Raw genomic sequence first — 17,277 nt, 5'->3', positions numbered from 1 at the left:
GGACACGGGAGGCGGCGGCTCGGCGGGGCGGAGCGCGGCGCCGGGGCCCGGCCCGGCTCCCCCGCCTGGCGACGGGGAGGGGGGACTCGGCCCTCAGCCCCCCTCCCCTAGTTCACCGTTTGGACCGGCGGGAGCGGCCGGAGCTGCCTGCGGGGAAGGACCCGGCCCGGGCTGGGAAGGGCCCGGAGGTCACCGACCCTCCCCCGGGAGTCCGCCCCGTCCCGGCGCTGATTTTGTGGCGCTGAAAAGTGCCCCGTCCCCTGTCCCCCCTCTCTGCTCCCCCGCCGTGCCCTGCCAGCCGCGGTGACACCTGTGGGAAGTGCGGGAGGGACCGTCCGGGCCGGGTGGGCATCCCTGAGCCCCGTCCGTGAGCGGCCGGTCACCGGGCGGCCGGTGCCCCCGGGAGGAACCGGGAGTTGGGGCAGAGGGTCCCCCTGACCCCCCCCGGGGTCGGCGGGGCCGGGCTGGGTTGTGTCGTCCTGCACCGCTGACACCCGGAGCAGAGGCGGTGACACATCATGTGCCAGGCGGAATCCCGGTGGATGAAGGATGCCCCCGGGAGCTCTCGGTAGGCACCGAAGGCCTCAAACTTTTGTAGGCGACAGCGAAGACGCAAGAATTGTTTCGGAAAACTCCTTCGAGGAAACTTGGTTCCAGCTCCCCAACGGCTGAACCCCCCGCACCCCGCCCGGGCCGTGGGAGCACACCTGCCCACCCCAGCTGGGAATCATGAGCTCCTAGGGATGGAAAGTCACGAGAGGGACTGGGAGCTGCTCTGGTTCCACGGGGTGGCCTGACGGCCTGGAGATGACCTAACTCTTTAGGATCAAACTGGGCCCAGTCAAGGCCAGTTGACTGGGAAGAGCCCCCGGCAGCGGGACCGGGTCGGAAGCAACGTGAGTCCCAAACTGAGTGTGTCCCGTCACAGATTTATGTTCTTTTTCAAAGACGTTCTGGAGCCAGGCCGGGATCTTTTGGCATCCAACTGACCTGGAAGCAGCTCTTAGGTTTGGTTGTTTTTTTTTTTTGCCTTCTTTTTTTTGGTTGGTTGTTTGTTTTTTTTTTAATTATTATTCATGTTTGTACAATCTTCTGGATATTTTTTTCCCGAGAAGGAGTAAAAAGGGAGTGTTGGAAACTTAACAAACAGGATTAAAGCCCTGAGCGCTTAAGGAAAAAAACAGGTTAAGGAACTTAATCCAGGATGGATCTGCAGGAGCCCCAGCAGCTGGGAATGTTTGCTGAGAGCGAGCTGATGTCGGTGGGGATGGACACGTTCATCCACCGCATCGACTCCACCGAGGTCATTTACCAGCCCCGGCGCAAACGGGCCAAGCTCATCGGCAAGTACCTCATGGGAGACCTGCTGGGAGAGGGCTCCTATGGCAAAGTCAAGGAGATGCTGGACTCAGAGACCCTGTGCAGGAGAGCTGTGAAGATCCTGAAGAAGAAGAAGCTGCGCCGGATCCCCAATGGGGAGGCCAACGTGAAAAAGTGAGTAAAGAGTTCTGGGAGCCGAGGGGGTGAACTTGGTCCTTGCTTACCAGCTGAGCTCCTGTGTTGTTTTAGCTGACAGCATGGCTCTGCTGTGGAAATGCTTCCTAATCCACAGGTATTTAGGGATCTCTTCCCTCTGAACAGCAGCCAATGCTCTGGGTAAGGCTGGGCACAGGGAAGGGACAGGTTCCCAAGGTCTGGGACAGTCTGGAATACACCACTTTGGTGTCATTTAATGGATAAAATATTGATTCTTAAAGCAATTCCTCTGTGTCCTCTCACCTTTCCCAGCCAGCTGCACCTGGGCAAGGTGAGACCTTACAAACACACTTGGTGTCCTCACAGGGTTATTCCTGTATCTGCCCAGGTGTGTTCCAAAGGCCCTGGAGATCTCTGTGGTGGCAATTCCTCCTCCCACCCATGTGGAAGGTGGCTGGAACAGGATCCAATATATGGGGCACCCCATGGGCACAGGAAGTTTTGGGTTTTTTCCTTGGCTTCATTTCTAAGATCCTTGGGAGTTTACTCAAGGCTCTCCCCAGCTGATTTCTGTGGCTGTAAAATGGGGCCAAGGGTTGTCAGCTCTCTGTGCCTCCACCACACCTGGTTACTCAGGGCACAAAACCCTCATGGAAGTGAACCCCAGGAGAAGCCAGATGTGGGGCTGCATCCGTGGGGCTGGTGTGGGAACTTTCCCTTCCCTGGACCTCGCAGCAGCTGCGTCCCAGCCCTGCCAGGAGCTGCTTATCAGCTGTGCAGGAGCCTCTGCAGCCCAAACAACCCATGAGGGTTTATCTAGGCTGGGAGGGAGAGCTCCGAGAGGTCGAGGAAACTCTCCTGGTGCTCTGCTGCGGGTGAGCCCTGACCTGCAGAGTCCTGTGTCTGTCCCTCAGTTTGATTTCCCAGTTTAGCCGTGGGATATTTCACATCCTGTCCCGGGACTGCTGTCAGGGTGCTCTCTCACTTTGCCTTCCAACCTTTTTTGACAGCCTTGGCTGTGGAACAGTCACATCCCAAGGCTGGGACCTCCCTGTCTCTCCTTTCCTGGCTCAGGTTCAGGAGCAAGCAAACTTGGTTAATGTGTAATAAAATGTTTCTTGTTTTTCTGGTGGAGGCTGAGAGCCCCGTCCCTGGGTCCCTCCACGGGCACATCCAGAGCTGCCACTGGGGAACGTGCAGATAGTTTCCTCCTTAGGGAAGCTTTCAATGTAAATTAGGTAAAAGAGCTTGCCCACATCAGGAGAGTTCCCTGCTCTCAGAGCCATGGGAATGCTCCAGTGTCCTGACGTGAACTCCTGGAGGTTTTATTCACGCCCAGAATGGGGCTGTGAGTATCAGATGGGCCATTAAGGGAGTTATTAAAAGGGGCTTTCTGTGGATGTTTCCTGGCTCAGCCCCACCTGCTCCAAAACACCAAGGCAGATTTTAGGTCTTGCCTTGTACCCAGGGGTTTACTTTAGTTCAAGTTCTTATTTCTGTTCCCTCATCCTTTTCCTTCTGCCCACCTATCCGTGTGCTTTATCTGCTGCTTCAGTGGGGAATTTTAAGGCAAACTGTTGTACTTTGTGGTTCCCTGGTCCCCCTGGCACTCTGAGCTGATCAGCACTGCTGTGAGAGGGAGTGCACCCTATGTCTGCTCTGGGTATGAGATCTGTGACCAAACCCGTGTGTCTGAGTTGTCAATGTGGGAGGAACAGGGTGCTGTGGAGTCTCCAGGTAGTGCTGGACAGGACACTGACACAGTATTTTAATGTCAACATGGCCAGATCACTGTGTTGGAGCAGCTTTGAGGAGTTTATGCCCAAAAACTGCTCCTGTGCACAGGACAGCAGGAAATCAGTTTGTGGGCTGGATCAGTTTGTGGGTTCTGCTTTCGCTTTTGGAATCTGATCACTGAAGTGGTTTCCAGCGTTTCCTACCACAGGGAAAAGCTGCACATGAGGCTTGGGTTGTTGGGCAGAGGTGATTGAGTTACTGTGGTGGGCTCCTGCCTCTGCCCCCTCACAGGGCACCTCAGTGCTGCTTCAGCTGTGCTGATAGCATGTAATCCAAGGAATTCCGTGGAATACAGTTCCTAGACAGTGGCCCCTGGGTAATTCCACAAGCAGTAACACACAGGGAGGAATGAGAGTGCAGTAATGAGCTGTGGAGGCTCATACAGGTCTGAGCTGGAGATGTTTGGCTGGAAATAGGATGATAATGCCAACCTTAGGTCACTCCTTGTTGATATCCCAGGCCACAGCCTCATCTCTGCCCCAGCCCTCTCTCCTGGTGTTCTGGAGACCCAGAAATTACAACTTAAATGTGTTTGGGACTTACATCAAATCAAATGCTTTTTCTCTACCCCAAAATACTCCACTTCTGCCCCAGAAAAATGAGCCCTGAAGGGCTCTCCAAGTCATGGAGAGGATGTTGAGGGCTTGAACTTTTAAGACACAGTTTCCTTAAATCTGTTGGGAGAATCTTCATTTCTCTTTAGAGCAGGTGAAGGTGGCTCAGTCAGGCAGACACTGCAGAATCTCATCCCTGCAAAAAAAAGGAGTTTAGTGGGATTGCCAAAAAGAGGCAGGAAAACCTGGCAGCCTGTGGCTGCAGCAGCAACAGAGGTTTAATAATGCCGTGTGCTAATAGCCTGACACGTTAATTAAGTGTTTGGGGCTCTGTGGGATCCCAAGTGCCCTGTGCTGTACTTACCACCTCGGCAATTGCTCTGGTTGGAATTTGTGCTCCTTGGGAATTCCTCGGAGGGTCAACCTGGGTTATGGGGCTGTGCTGGGACAGTTTGTTCCTGGGGTCTGCAAGTCCCATGCTGGAACCTCCAAACAGGGGAAGGACTTGCTGGAAGCCCTGGAGGTGTGAGCTCAGGGAATGGGCTGATCCCTCCTCCTCAGAAATGTTCCCCGTGGAGCCGTGTGGCTCAAGGGTTTCCTCTGCTCAGCTGGATGTTTGCTTGGGTGAAATGCTGGGACCTGTACTCCAAGGAAGAGCACAGATTGTGATGGATACAGAACTTGGAATGCCAGACATCCCTGCAGGAGCAGGATGTGGATGGACCCTTGGGACTAGGAAAGAGAAAAAGTGACACCGAAATCTTCCTGGCACTTCCAGCCTTTGGGCTCACACAGTCCTGGAGAGGTGCTGCACTTCTAAAGCTTTTAGGATGTTGTGGGAAGAACCTTGTGGAACCAAAGGCAGGGAATGAATCTTTTGGCTGTGTTGCTGGGTTTTGTTGAGGCAGGAATGGCTCGGAACAAGCTGGATCTCACAGTGGAGATGTCCAGGAAGTTTGCTTTCCTGGCTGCCTTTGGCATGTTCCAAAGTGGTGTGGCACATGGAACAAGGGGGAAAGCTTTGCTATTTACAGTTCTGAGCAGCAACACCCCCTGTTATTTGCCAGAGCTGGTACCTTGCAGGGGATAAGTCTTAATCCACCAGGATGAGCTTAATGGATCTGACAGAGCTCGAGTTAGGTCTTTTCCCCCCTCGTCTCCTTCCAGTGGGTTGTACTTGGAAGCAGGTCTTGTCCTCTGGCAGTCTGTCTGGTCACACACTTGCAGTGAGCTGTGGTGGAGTTTTGTTGGTAGTTTTGAAAGAAAAAAAAAAATCAAATTTAGGCCTGTTCTGAGAAGGTGAGACCTGTGCTCCCCTACTCCAGGGGTTTGCAAAGTGAGATGGGATCGGAGGTGACTGGGCTGGCTGTCCCTGCTCCTCAGGCATTCCAGAGCAAGAGAGGAGCTAAAAATAGAAGTAATCTTTCCTCTGGGAAAAGGGTGGCTTGGCCTCTGCCCCAGTGGTGGGGGCATGGCCCTGGCGTTTTGGACTGGTTTGCAAAGGCCTCCTGGGGGGGGAAAAATCATTACAGAAATATGAGATATTTATTAGTCTGTTGAAGGTGGGAGGAATTAGTGTTTGTGCTTCCGGGCTGTATTACAGGGAATGAGCTGTTGGGATCAGGATTTTAAATGTGTTCCAAACACTTGGGCCTTAAAGCAGTTGTGTTTGAGTGGGTTTGCTCCCCTCTGGCAGCCCTGGTTGGAGCCCTCGGCCCTTTCATGCTGCACGATCTCCTCAGCTCCACACTGACAGTGGCTGCTGTTCCTTGTGCTAATTTAATCCCCTTCAGCCCTTTGGTCATTCCTATAATTAGACTTGTCTGCCATGTCCACACAATACTTGGGAGTTTTGCTGTGGTATCTTGGGTCTCTGCTCGGCTCTTGGTGGCTTCTTCTAAATCCAGAGCTGAGAAAGAAGTCTCTGGCCTTAACTTTGGTAGTGAAATAATTCATACTGCTCAGGCATCCGTAAAAGATCAGTAAGGATTCTCCTTGCACTCCTGCATCAGAGAAGCTCTTTCCAAGGAGCAGCTCCTGGTTGTTGCTCAGCCTTTGTGCGAGCCCCAGCTCATTACTGGAGCTGCTAATTGTGCCCGTGAGGGGCTCTGAGCTGGCTTTGGGCAGGGGCTCTCACTTCCAAAGCTGTGCTCAGAATTCCTTGTAATGCTGCTTCCCAGTGGCTGAGCTGATGAAGTGTGACCACACTGCTCAAAGCACTGGCCAAATCTCTCTGGAAGTGAGCTGGCAAGGAGAATTTGGAAGCTCAGCACAGCCCAGGATGGAGCAGCAGCAGAACAAAGTGAAAAGCAGGACGTGCACTGCCAGGCACCAACAGAACCACCCTGACCTGACTGTCCTGCTCTGCCTGTTTCTCCACAGCTGGCATCCAGTGGGATTTTGCAGGATGAGTTTAATGCAAAAGAGACTAAACCGTGGTTTGGGGCAAGTACAAAATCCCTGGAGACAAAAATCAGAACAGCTGACAGTAGGTGACATTCAAGGGACTCCTCCCCAAGCCAAGGGAAGGTGGCTCCTCACTGTTTTACCTTATTTATTCCCCACAAACAAAAGATTCAGTTCAGGTCTCTGAGCCATTCAATCAAGCTGAGTTTGGGTGAAATTTTGGAAGAGATGGAGTTGGGAATAAGCTTTTTCAATGTAACTTTTTCCTTGTCTATTCCTGCAGGGAGATCCAGCTCCTGCGGAGATTACGGCACAAAAATGTCATCCAGCTGGTAGATGTGTTGTACAACGAGGAGAAGCAGAAAATATATCCTTTTGCACAGGGCTGTTGATCAGGTTTGAACTCCCACTGTTCTCTGCTGTAGTTCTGCTTTTGGAAAGGCCCTTTTGGATGTTTCTTTTTCTTAAATTTTTGCAGCTAAATTGATTTCACTGTTAATAACCATCCTGCCTACCTGGCAGACTTTCCACACAAACACAAATTCACACAGATACTGATCAAGGCAATTTTATCCTGACTTCACTGGATTTTGTGTGACTCTGCAACACTGAGAACACTTTGCCTGGAACCACTGGGGAAGTTCCTGGATCTGATCCTTTGTAGCATATGTTATCAATGGATCCTTTTATTTTTGACAGTGTTTTCTAACTACTGTCTCCTTATTACAGTACTCCAGAAAAGGACTAATTTCATTGTGTGCATTAATTAGATCAAACACTCTGCCACCAGATCATTAGGATAAAGTATTGTGACAACTTCTGCTTGTGCTGTGGCCTCGACAGAGTGAGGGGACTGTGAGTCAATTATTGATAGACAGATCCTGTTTAATTAGGTAGAAGGGAGGAGGCAGCATGGGGAAAAGGAGCCCGAGAGAGACATCGTGTGTTGGTACCAGGTGATGACAACCCAAAACCATCACTGGGAAATGGGATCTCTCCAAGGATGCTCCTTGCTGGACTTCCTGAGCAGTGCTGGTCCAGAGTTGGTTTTCAGTGCTTTTTCTTTTCAAGGACAGGTTGACTTTGTTATTTTTATCTTTATCTGCTTCTACACTCTCACAAAGTTCATTTCTCCCTGTGCTGATTCTGGCAATAATTGGGGGAATTTGTTTTCACTGGAACTTGCAGCAGGAATTCATCCATGATTTTGTTCAGGCCCTTCCCCAGCTCCTGACTGGTGCTGCTGCTTGTGCTGCGTGTCCTGGGCTGTGACAGAGCAGACCTTGAGCAGCCACATGAGCATCAAGTTTGGGAAGAGATCCAGCAGAAGAGGGATTGTTTCCCTGAGGCTGCCCTGGGGGCAGGGCCCTTAGTCATGCACAGGGGCAGAGTTGGGGTTTAGGGGAAGATGTCAACTTCCCCATTGGTGATTAAAAAGGAAAATGCTGATTTCCAGAACAAGCAAGTGGGATTGGAAACTGGGGCTGTGGAAGGAAGGATTCTGTTCCCTTCTGTGCACTGCAGGCTTGAGCTGTTTGTTACAGAATGGCTTGGGTTAAAAAGGACATTAAAGCTCATCCCATTCCACCCGTTGCCATGGGCAGAGACATCTTCCACTCTCCCAGGTTGCTCCAAACCCCATCCAACCTGGCCTTGGACACTTCTAGGGCTCCAGGGGCAGCCACAGCTTCTCAGGGAAACCTGTGCCAGGGCCTCACCGTCCTCACAGGGAAGATTCTTTTTCCTAATCTCCCATCTAACCCCTCCTCTCTGTCAGTGTGAAGCAATTTCCCCATGTCCTGTCACTGTGTGCTCTTCTAAAAAGTCCCTCTCCATCTTTCTTGTAGGCTTCCTTCAGGTTAAGACAGTGTTTGAGCAACTCAGCTAATAAAAACCTTCAGTGATTTTCTGTGGGAAAGGGAAAGCTGTGGTGACAGGATTAAAAATATCAACAACTTTTAGTATTTAAGGGCTGTTTGCTGGCCTGCTGTGGCTGGGAGTGCAGAGCTAGTGGTGAATGGAGAGCTCATCCAGGCAGAAAATGAACCCAGTTCCATGAGCAGCATCCCAGGGATCCCATTACCAGTGTGTACAGCTGAGTGTGGGAGCAGAAGCCCTTGAGGAGGAGAACTGAGAGCTTGGGGCACCTGTAATAGATCTGCTCCAGCCTGGAAGTCTGTTCTCTAATCTGATTGATCAACCTGAAGTGGATCAGTGACCAGGGAGGGGTGAGGAGCAGCCTGGCTGTTAATGACACCCAGCCAGGCTGTCCTTGAGCCTCTTTGCTCCCCAGGAGCTGGTCTGGATTATCTACCATCACTGTTATTCTCCTGACAGTGGGAGAGTTGATGTATTCCAAATCACTGATAGAAGTAGTTCACAGAGTTCTTCCAAAGGAATGAATTTTGGGAGCTCTTTCTTCTGTTCTTGCTTTTATTGATTTACCAAGAGTCTTAATGCCCATCATAAATTATGGTTTAGGGTATATTTAGAGTATTTTGAGGTCTCTCTAAATAGCAGCTCATGGGGAATGGAGCAGGAATTTAATTTTCAGTGTTTGAAGCTGCTGGATGAAACATGCTGGAAAGAGGCAGCAGAGTCTTTAGCCCAGATCCCACACAGGACAGGAGTCTCCCTTCTGCCTCTTCTACCTCAGGTGGCTTCCTGGGGCAAAAGTAACTTATTTTGGGTTTAGGTTAAGAAGACAACTGCCTGCAGGAATAACTGACTATGCTCAAGATTGCAGGGGAGCCCTGGCAGCCTCTGCTCTGCCAGGACACTTCCCAATATGTCCCAGGGTCTGTTCTCCCAGGCCTTCAAAAGCCCAGGGAGAGGAGGAAACAGGCAATTACAACATCAGGCAGTCTGGTTCCCATTTCTTGGCCCCAGCATCAAAGCTTACAGAGATAAAAACTGGAATATGCTGCAAGGGAACAAATGCTGCAAAGTGCCACCAGCTCTTGGCATTCTGTTGTAACTGTTTTTATCTATGTGGTTTCACATAGCTTCTCATCTCTCCAAAGATCCTTTTTCCTGCTGCTGGATTACTCCTGTGGGGCTGGGGGTAATCAGCAGTTGCTCCACAGAGCACACAGCTGGGTTGTTTGGGATGGGGGCGGAGGAGTAACCAAATTTGGGGAAGGTGGTGGGAGCTCACTGTCATCTCAGGTGCAGAACACGCAGGGCACTGGGGGAACAGGCTGCAGCTCTTCTGCCAGGGAGATCCCAACTTTCTGTGCCTACTTCAAGGTATTTCCCTGTTCTCTGTCATGCCTGTGAGATGTCCAGCTTATTTTCTGTGGAGTTCCCATCCTGTTGCAGGTCTGGTCACAGAGCTGCAGATGCTCATTTGGCAGAAGGATTTTCCTGTAGGTGCTTTCCTGTCCTGTGGGAGCTGGAATAACATCCCTCAGTGCTTGGGAAGTGCAGCCATTCCCTGTGGGATGAGGCTGCTGCCCATCTGAGGAATGTTTAACACACAGGAGTGTTAACCCTGGAGCTTCCTTAACTCTGCCCTCACGTATATGGTGATGGAGTACTGTGTGTGTGGGATGCAGGAGATGCTGGACAGTGTCCCAGAAAAGAGGTTTCCAGTGTTTCAGGCTCACGGGTAAGTTCTGTTCCTCTCCCTGCTGTGTTCTCTTGAGTGGAGAGCACGTTCTGCTCTGCTCAGACTGTGTTTGAAAGCAAACCTGGCTTTGTGCAATAATTTCATATTTTACACCCATGCAAAAAAGTGAAAAGCTTTTGAAATGGCCAGTGGGGATTGCCCTTAGATTCTGGGAGAAAAACCATCCTTCTATTGATTTTTTTCTGTTATTTTTGCTTTATTTCCTGAGCTGCCCAACAGCCCCCCTGGTCCCTGTGCTCTTGCCTTGCCAAGGGGTCTGAGGGGGGAATCTCCTGCCTAAATGGAGGTCAAGCCACAGTTCAGCATCAGAAAAGACTTTAAAGGCCTTGGGATGGATTAGGGATTGGCAATATCCAGCATGATCTGGTAGCTGGGGTAGTTAGCTGGGATAAGCTGGAGCCCTTTTTACTCCTCAAGGAAAGAAACCTGAGAATTCTGGGAATAGAGACACAATAATCATTGTCAGGATCAAATCAGGGCAGAGCAGCAAATCCTTGGCAGCTACATAATTTTATGGTCATATTGTCATTTTATTTTAAGATATCTCTGAGATTACAGACAGCCTAAGTGAAATTCAGGCACACTAATATTATTTCTGGGTATTTTGAGATGAAACACTTGCCTCTACAACTGCCAGGCTGCATGTGGGTTACGATGATGGCCCAGAGTATCTGACCACAGCAAAAAGCTCTTTTCTACTGGCTAAAAGTGTTTGATTTTTTTTTTCCCCTCTGCCTCTCTCTGCAGGTACTTTTGTCAGCTTATAGATGGCTTAGAATACTTGCACAGCCAAGGGATTGTCCACAAGGATATAAAACCGGGGAACCTCCTGCTAACAACCAATGGGACACTAAAAATATCTGATTTAGGCGTAGCAGAGGTATGTGAGAAGCACAGCGAAGTCAGAAGGGGACATTCTAGATTGAGGTCACCTCTGTGGTGTCATTGATTTATTGTGCATTTAGGCTTTTGTTCTGTTGCACTTGCAGAGTGCTCTGAGAGACTGAATATTTATTGCAATTGGCAAAGCACTTCTTTTGGTAACAGCATGAAACCTCTGCTCAGGAAACACAGAGAAGGAAGATGTCACTCTTGGATGAGCCCAAAAGTGGGGGGAAATGGGGACAAGCTACATAACCTTATCCTTCTTTTTATATGGAGACTGTCTTAGGTAGGAGAGGTGCAAGACTTGTCACTGTGGCGTGTGGCTGCTGTGGTGGCATGATCTTATCATCTGTAGATGTTCAGTAGAGGAGTTTTCCCCTTTTGTTTCCCAGGTGGAACTTTTCCAAGAGTCACAGTTTGTTTTCCTTGGAAGCCTGACACTGTTTGGTCTCTCCTGCCTCAGGCATTGCATCCGTTTGCGGAGGACGACACGTGCAGGACGAGCCAAGGGTCGCCAGCATTCCAGCCCCCAGAAATTGCCAATGGCCTTGACACCTTTTCAGGCTTTAAAGTCGACATCTGGTCTGCAGGGGTGACGCTGTGAGTGCTCAGGAGCCCCCAGGAACTTCACAACTAATGACACCCTCAGATAGCTCAGTCCTGGCCCAGCTCTGTCATCACCTCTCTTGTGTGCTGGGGGGTGCTGCTCGCTCCTGTGGGTGGGTTTATGCTCCCCAAAGTACCTCTACTTCTGCCAGCCAGGGCAGTAACAGACACCACAAGTATCTCCAGTATTTATTTTTAAGTTTTTGCTGTCCCAGACTGTGACAAAGGCAGGCTAAACTTAAAGAGGTTTTGCACATCCTGCCAAATATTCCTCTTTTGGTTTCCTCCTGGCTGCTTTTGGCTAATGTAGTCAGGTAAGGACTGGGTACCTGTGTGCTGCTTCTCATCCTGCTTCTCCTTCTGCCTTCACAGATACAACATCACAACGGGTCTGTACCCTTTTGAGGGGGATAATATCTATAAATTATTTGAAAACATCGGGAAAGGCGACTACACAATTCCAGAGGATTGTGGTCCTCCACTCTCAGACTTATTGAGAGGTGAGTCTTCCCAGCTGGTTCCAAAAGGGTAACATTTATAGATGCAACAACTCCTCAGCTTACACAGTGCCAGAGCTTCCTTCCAAGTGTCTTGTGGGGATATGGGATCCTTTTAGTCAGGGAGGTTATACTTAGAGCTTTACAAGACTCTGGCAGATCTTCAGCTGGTGTTTTCCTGAGATCCACTAGCACCCTGCACAGCTCGCAGCCACTGCTCTATAGAGTTGGTTCTTGCATTGTTTCCTGTGCTGTGAGAAGCTTTTATATCTAAAGACAAAGCCCACAAGAGGTTAAATTTGAAATGGCATAATAGCATTGGTGCAGGTTTGGCCAGTGAGACCACTCAGATGCTGTGTCCAGGCTTTCCATAATGTCACACACTGAGTACTTGGGTCTATTGTCCCTCCTCATCAACCTCACCTCTGTGTTTGTTTCAAGTCCCATTTGTTTCCTTCCCCTCAAATTCAGAGCTGCAGGATATTGGAGCAGTGACAGGTGCCCAGGTTCACAGCAGGGCTGGGATAGGACCATGAGGACCAGGACAGTGGCACTTTGTGGGGAGAAAGTTGTAGGGTTTTTTGGTTTTTTTTTATTCTCATCACTTATTGCAGCAGTTTGATGTATAGTGCTGAAGAGTCTCGACCTGTGGAAGCTGAGTGGTCAGGCAGGGCAGCAGTTGTGCTGTGCACAGCAGCAGTCTGGTGAGCCTCTTTGGCAGGAGCTGGGATGTGATTCCAGCCTGTGGGAGAGCCCGACCAGCATTCCCAGTGCCTCCTCGGCAGCAGAACAGCCAGGTGCAGCTGTGCTCCTCAGCCCTGAGCACAGGCTCAACCTCTCCTTTCTCCTCAGCTCTTTGTGAGGAATCAGTCCCCAGATGTGAGATGTTTGTCTTGTTTCACATTGGTTTGCCTAGTCCTTGTGCTCTGTGGGGTTGGTGAGGGGCTGGGGGACACTGAGTGCCTCCTTGCTGGAAGTGTGTCAGCTCTGCAGGGGCACGAGCTGGGTGCAGGGGCTGAGGTTGGGTGCAGGGACACGGCTCCGGGCTGGGTGCAGGGACACGGCTCCTGGCTGGGTGCAGGGACACGGCTCCTGGCTGGATGCAGGGACACAGGCTGGGTGCAGGGACACGGCTTCTGGCTCCGTGCAGGGACACGGCTCCTGGCTGGGTGCAGGGACACGGCTCCAGGCTCCGTGCAGGGACACATCTCTGGGCTGGGTGCAGGGACACAGGCTGGATGCAGGGACACAGGCTGGATGCAGGGACACGGCTCCTGGCTGGGTGCAGGGACACAGCCCCTGGCTGGGTGCAGGGACACAGGCTGGGTGCAGGGACACAGGCTGGGTGCAGGGACACAGCCCCTGGCTGGGTGCAGGGACACAGGCTGGGTGCAGGGACACGGCTCCAGGCTCCATGCAGGGACACGGCTCCTGGCTCCGTGCAGGGACACAGGCTGGATGCAGGGACACAGCCCCTGGCTCCATGCAGGGACACGGCTCCTGGCTGGGTGCAGGGACACGGCTCCAGGCTCCATGCAGGGACACGGCTCCTGGCTCCGTGCAGGGACACAGGCTGGATGCAGGGACACAGCCCCTGGCTCCATGCAGGGACACGGCTCCTGGCTGGGTGCAGGGACACGGCTCCAGGCTCCATGCAGGGACACAGCTCTGGGCTGGGTGCAGGGACACAGGCTGGGTGCAGGGGCACGGCTCCTGGCTGGATGCAGGGACACAGCCCTTGGCTGGATGCAGGGACACAGGCTGGATGCAGGGACACAGCCCCTGGCTCCGTGCAGGGACATGGCTCCTGGCTGGATACAGAGACACAGCCCCTGGCTCCATGCAGGGACACGGCTCCTGGCTGGGTGCAGGGACACAGGCTGGGTGCAGGGACACGGCTCCTGGTTCCATGCAAGGACACGGCTCCAGGCTCCATGCAGGGACACGGCTCCAGGCTCCGTGCAGGGACACAGGCTGGATGCAGGGACACAGCCCCTGGCTCCGTGCAGGGACACAGCCCCTGGCTCCGTGCAGGGACACGGCTCCTGGCTGGGTGCAGGGACACAGGCTGGATGCAGGGACACAGCTCCTGGCTCCGTGCCGGCCGTGCCGGCGGCAGGTGGTGCTGTCAGTCCGAGCTCTTCCGCTGCCGGGGCTCCCCCAGCCCCTCGGCACCAAGGAACTGCCAGACCCCCGCAGCCCCCCTCGGAGGCTATTTTAGCTTCCCTGGCCCTATGCCAATGATGAAATCAGTTATTTCCATGTGTTTCCAAAAGCATTAGCCAGCTTTAGCAGCTTTCTGGAGGCGTTACATAAGGCAGTGCTTCCAATGGCTCTCGGCACAGCCGGGATCTGGCTGCTCATGGCCTGATGTGCTTCACATTGTACCTGCCAGCCCCAGGGAAGGGTGGCCTGAGCTCCGTGTGGCGTTTGACTTGTGACTGCTGACTTCCAATGTGGCTTTTAAAGGAGCTGGGAATTGCCCAAATGGAGCAAATCCTATAGTCCTGTTGGTCCGGCAGCAGTTCTCCTAAAGCATCCAGCAGAACTCCTTGGAGGTTTGTGATCAGCCTCTCAGCTGCACTTAGTGTTTCCCCCAGGGAAAAGGAGCATGGCAGTTTTCTCTTTTCCTGTGCTGAGGATATTGACAGCTTAAAATCTTGTGCTTCATTAGCACAATAACTCCCCTCCTAGTTCTCTTCCCACCCCTGTGTGAGATCTGGAGCCAGAATTACCTGCTCTTTCCTCTGCCTGATTCTGCATGGCGGAGCTTTGAGGCTGGTGCCCTTTGTCCATCTCTTACAGCCTGAGTCTCCTCCCTGCTGTCAGTTTGTCTGTCTGCATCCCTGCTGTGGTTGTGCACCACAGAGGTGGGAGTAGAGTGGGTTTGGCGAGGAGAGGAGCTTGTCTGGAAGGAGATGACTAGACTGCTTTATTTCAGGGCAGTGGGAAGCCCTAAGGATCCCTTTTCCTGTCCTCTCTCCCACTTGAGAACAGTCTTCCACCCCTCATTTTGCTGTGTACAAGCTGCTACATTGCAAAAGCTGGCATAACCTTCTGATATTCCCCTTGCTTGGTGTGAGACACATTTTCCAGCGGTCAGTATGCCAGGTGGCCTCAAGGGGGATGAATTTTGGGAGGGGATTGCCCCAGCTCTGCCTGCTCTGGAGGCCTGAGCATCTGCTGAGGCCCAGGGCTGAGCCGTGCAGCCGTGGCACCACGTAGCTATGGTGACAAACCTGGATGCTTTATTTAGTTCCTGCTTTTCCTCCAGAACATCTGCATTTCCTGGTCAGTGCTTGTTCCTCCTGCAGCAGGCTGGAGCTGCATCCATCGCCTGTGGATCAGCTACTGGAGGTGGCTGTGTTTGTGTGAGCAGCACAGACACCCCCAGCTCAGCTCTGTCGTTCTGGTAGTTTTGTCTCATCTTTGTGTTGCTTTGAAAGGCTCTAAAAGCCCTCACAGGGCTGCAAACGCCTGGTCTGGGTTTGAGTGAGGCAGAATTCAGTGCAGCAAAGTGCTCATTTCCTCTGTCTGCCAGGGCTGTGCTGACCACAGGCACCACAGCCAGGCTGTGAAGCAAACACAAACACGCTTTGTAAGGTTTTTTTTTTTGTTCTTCTGTTGACTACTTTTGTAGTGTGTCTTTACTTTTTCTTCCCCTTGAGCTTGTTCTTATCTTTGTTCCCTTTTTCCAGAACAGCAGAGTTTAGAAGACTTAAAGCTTCAGTGGTATTTAGCTTGTAAAGAGACTCTCATGACAGTATATCCTCCAGATTAGTTGGGATGCTGCTCCTCATTTTGTCTCCCTAATCAGGGATGAAGCTTTATTTGTACTCTTTAGGGTTGGAAAGAAGAAGGGCTGGTGCTGTTTTGTGTGTGCAGTTAGGAGAGATGTGTCAGAGTAGAAGGGTTTATAAATAGCCTTAAGGTTCTTCTGGCAACATCTGCCCGTGGCTTATCAGCTCCTGTGCACTTTGCTTCTGGACCAGAAGAATGCACAAGGTCAGCTTTCCTCCTCCTGGTCTAATAGACTTTTACTGGAAGAGGAGGCTGCAGCTCTGCGTTAATCAGCATCTGGATTGATTTCCAGGCCCTGAGACCTGGGACATGGTGGTTGGATCCTCAGCAGTTTGTTTTCTCACTTCTGTGACTTTGCCTTGCTGGGACAGTGAGAGGATGCATCCTGGTGACAGTGGGATGCTTTAATTGTGCTGTGGCAGGGGTCCCCAGGGTTGTCTGTGCCCTTCCAGAGGCCTGGCCTAGATCACAGGCTCAAGACTTGCCTGCAGAGGGAGTTTGTGACCAGAACAGCTGGCTGAGTGCAGGGAGAGGGAGAAGGTCCTGCCTCATTTACAGATTGGCCTCACACTGCTTTTACAGTGGTTGTTAAATGTTGAACCAAGTTGGAGACTGAAGTAAAATCCAGGTTGAGTCTGTTAACCTTGCTGTTGGATTTCTTCCTGCTTCTCCAGTCCCAAACCTGAGACTGTCCTGTGTTCTGAACTCCAGGAATTCTGCCCTGGAGCTCTGCCTGTCCAGGATCACTTAGTGTAGGGGGTTGTGAGTAGCTCGGGGCAGATCCATGATCTCCAGTTTCTGGGTTGTTACTTGATGTGATTTGAAAGGGTTTTGAAACTGTTGATGTGCTGCAGAGGACACGATACCCCTGTCTGGGCACGACTGTGTGGTGTCTGTTCTTATCAGTTTAATATTTGATAATTCTTGATGAAGGGGCTTCATATTTTAGGAATAATTTCCTCATGGAAATGGTTGTCAGGCACTGGAAGGGGCTGCCCAGTGAGGTTTTGAGCCCCCATCCCTGGAGGTCTCCAAAGAACACCTGGACATGACAGTCCTCTTCTCTGGGTGACAATTTGGGGACTAGCCACAGGTTGGACTCTGTAAAAGTCTCTGTATTTCTGCCCCACTGCCAAAGCAGAAGCCATAATTGGTCTGTGCTGGTTTCCAGGTTGTTTATTCTGTTTATCTCTCACATGTTCTGCTGCCCTGCCCAGCTCTGTCCTGCAGGGCAGCGTGTGGGGCTCTGCCCTCAGTGGGATGTGACAAACATTAAATACCAGAAACTCCCTGGGCTGCATTTACAAGAACGTGCCAATATCTGTCACCTACGTTGGACAGTGTGTCCCCAGCCTGAACCAACAGAAAAATGCCAACACCACAGTGAGACATGGAGGGCATGAAGAAGGAGAAAAAGGACAAGGCACACCCAATTTCCTCCATCTTGTCCCCTTTGGACCCCTCATCTAGAATCCTAAAATTTTACTTTTGCACCCGTGCCACACTTAATTATTATTTATATCAAACACTCAGAGCTTGTAATTCATGCTGTAAGATTGAAAACTCTTTTGCATGGACAGAGATCACAGCCAGTGTCTCTGGGGGCTCTGTCCAGGGGGGTTCC

The 17,277-nt window shown here is 51.5% G+C and overlaps 1 protein-coding gene across 1 annotated transcript in view; it reads left to right on the top strand.

Annotated features, from left to right (window-relative positions):
* The first annotated feature begins 286 nt into the window (after positions 1–286).
* STK11 (serine/threonine kinase 11) overlaps positions 287–17,277 on the top strand; it is a 32,349-nt gene continuing 15,358 nt past the window's right edge. Inside the window, exons 1-6 of the mRNA XM_021546166.3 lie at positions 287–1,494; positions 6,517–6,600; positions 9,754–9,843; positions 10,612–10,744; positions 11,213–11,349; positions 11,728–11,855. Coding sequence (XP_021401841.1) covers positions 1,205–1,494; positions 6,517–6,600; positions 9,754–9,843; positions 10,612–10,744; positions 11,213–11,349; positions 11,728–11,855 — 862 coding nt within the window. The 5' untranslated portion in view covers positions 287–1,204. The remainder of the gene's footprint in view (positions 1,495–6,516; positions 6,601–9,753; positions 9,844–10,611; positions 10,745–11,212; positions 11,350–11,727; positions 11,856–17,277) is intronic.

Source organism: Lonchura striata, chromosome 28 (genome assembly GCF_046129695.1).
Source record: "Lonchura striata isolate bLonStr1 chromosome 28, bLonStr1.mat, whole genome shotgun sequence".
Classification (NCBI taxonomy): Eukaryota; Metazoa; Chordata; class Aves; order Passeriformes; family Estrildidae; genus Lonchura; species Lonchura striata.
Note: the sequence above shows the minus strand (reverse complement) of the source record. Positions and strands in the feature narration are given on the sequence as shown.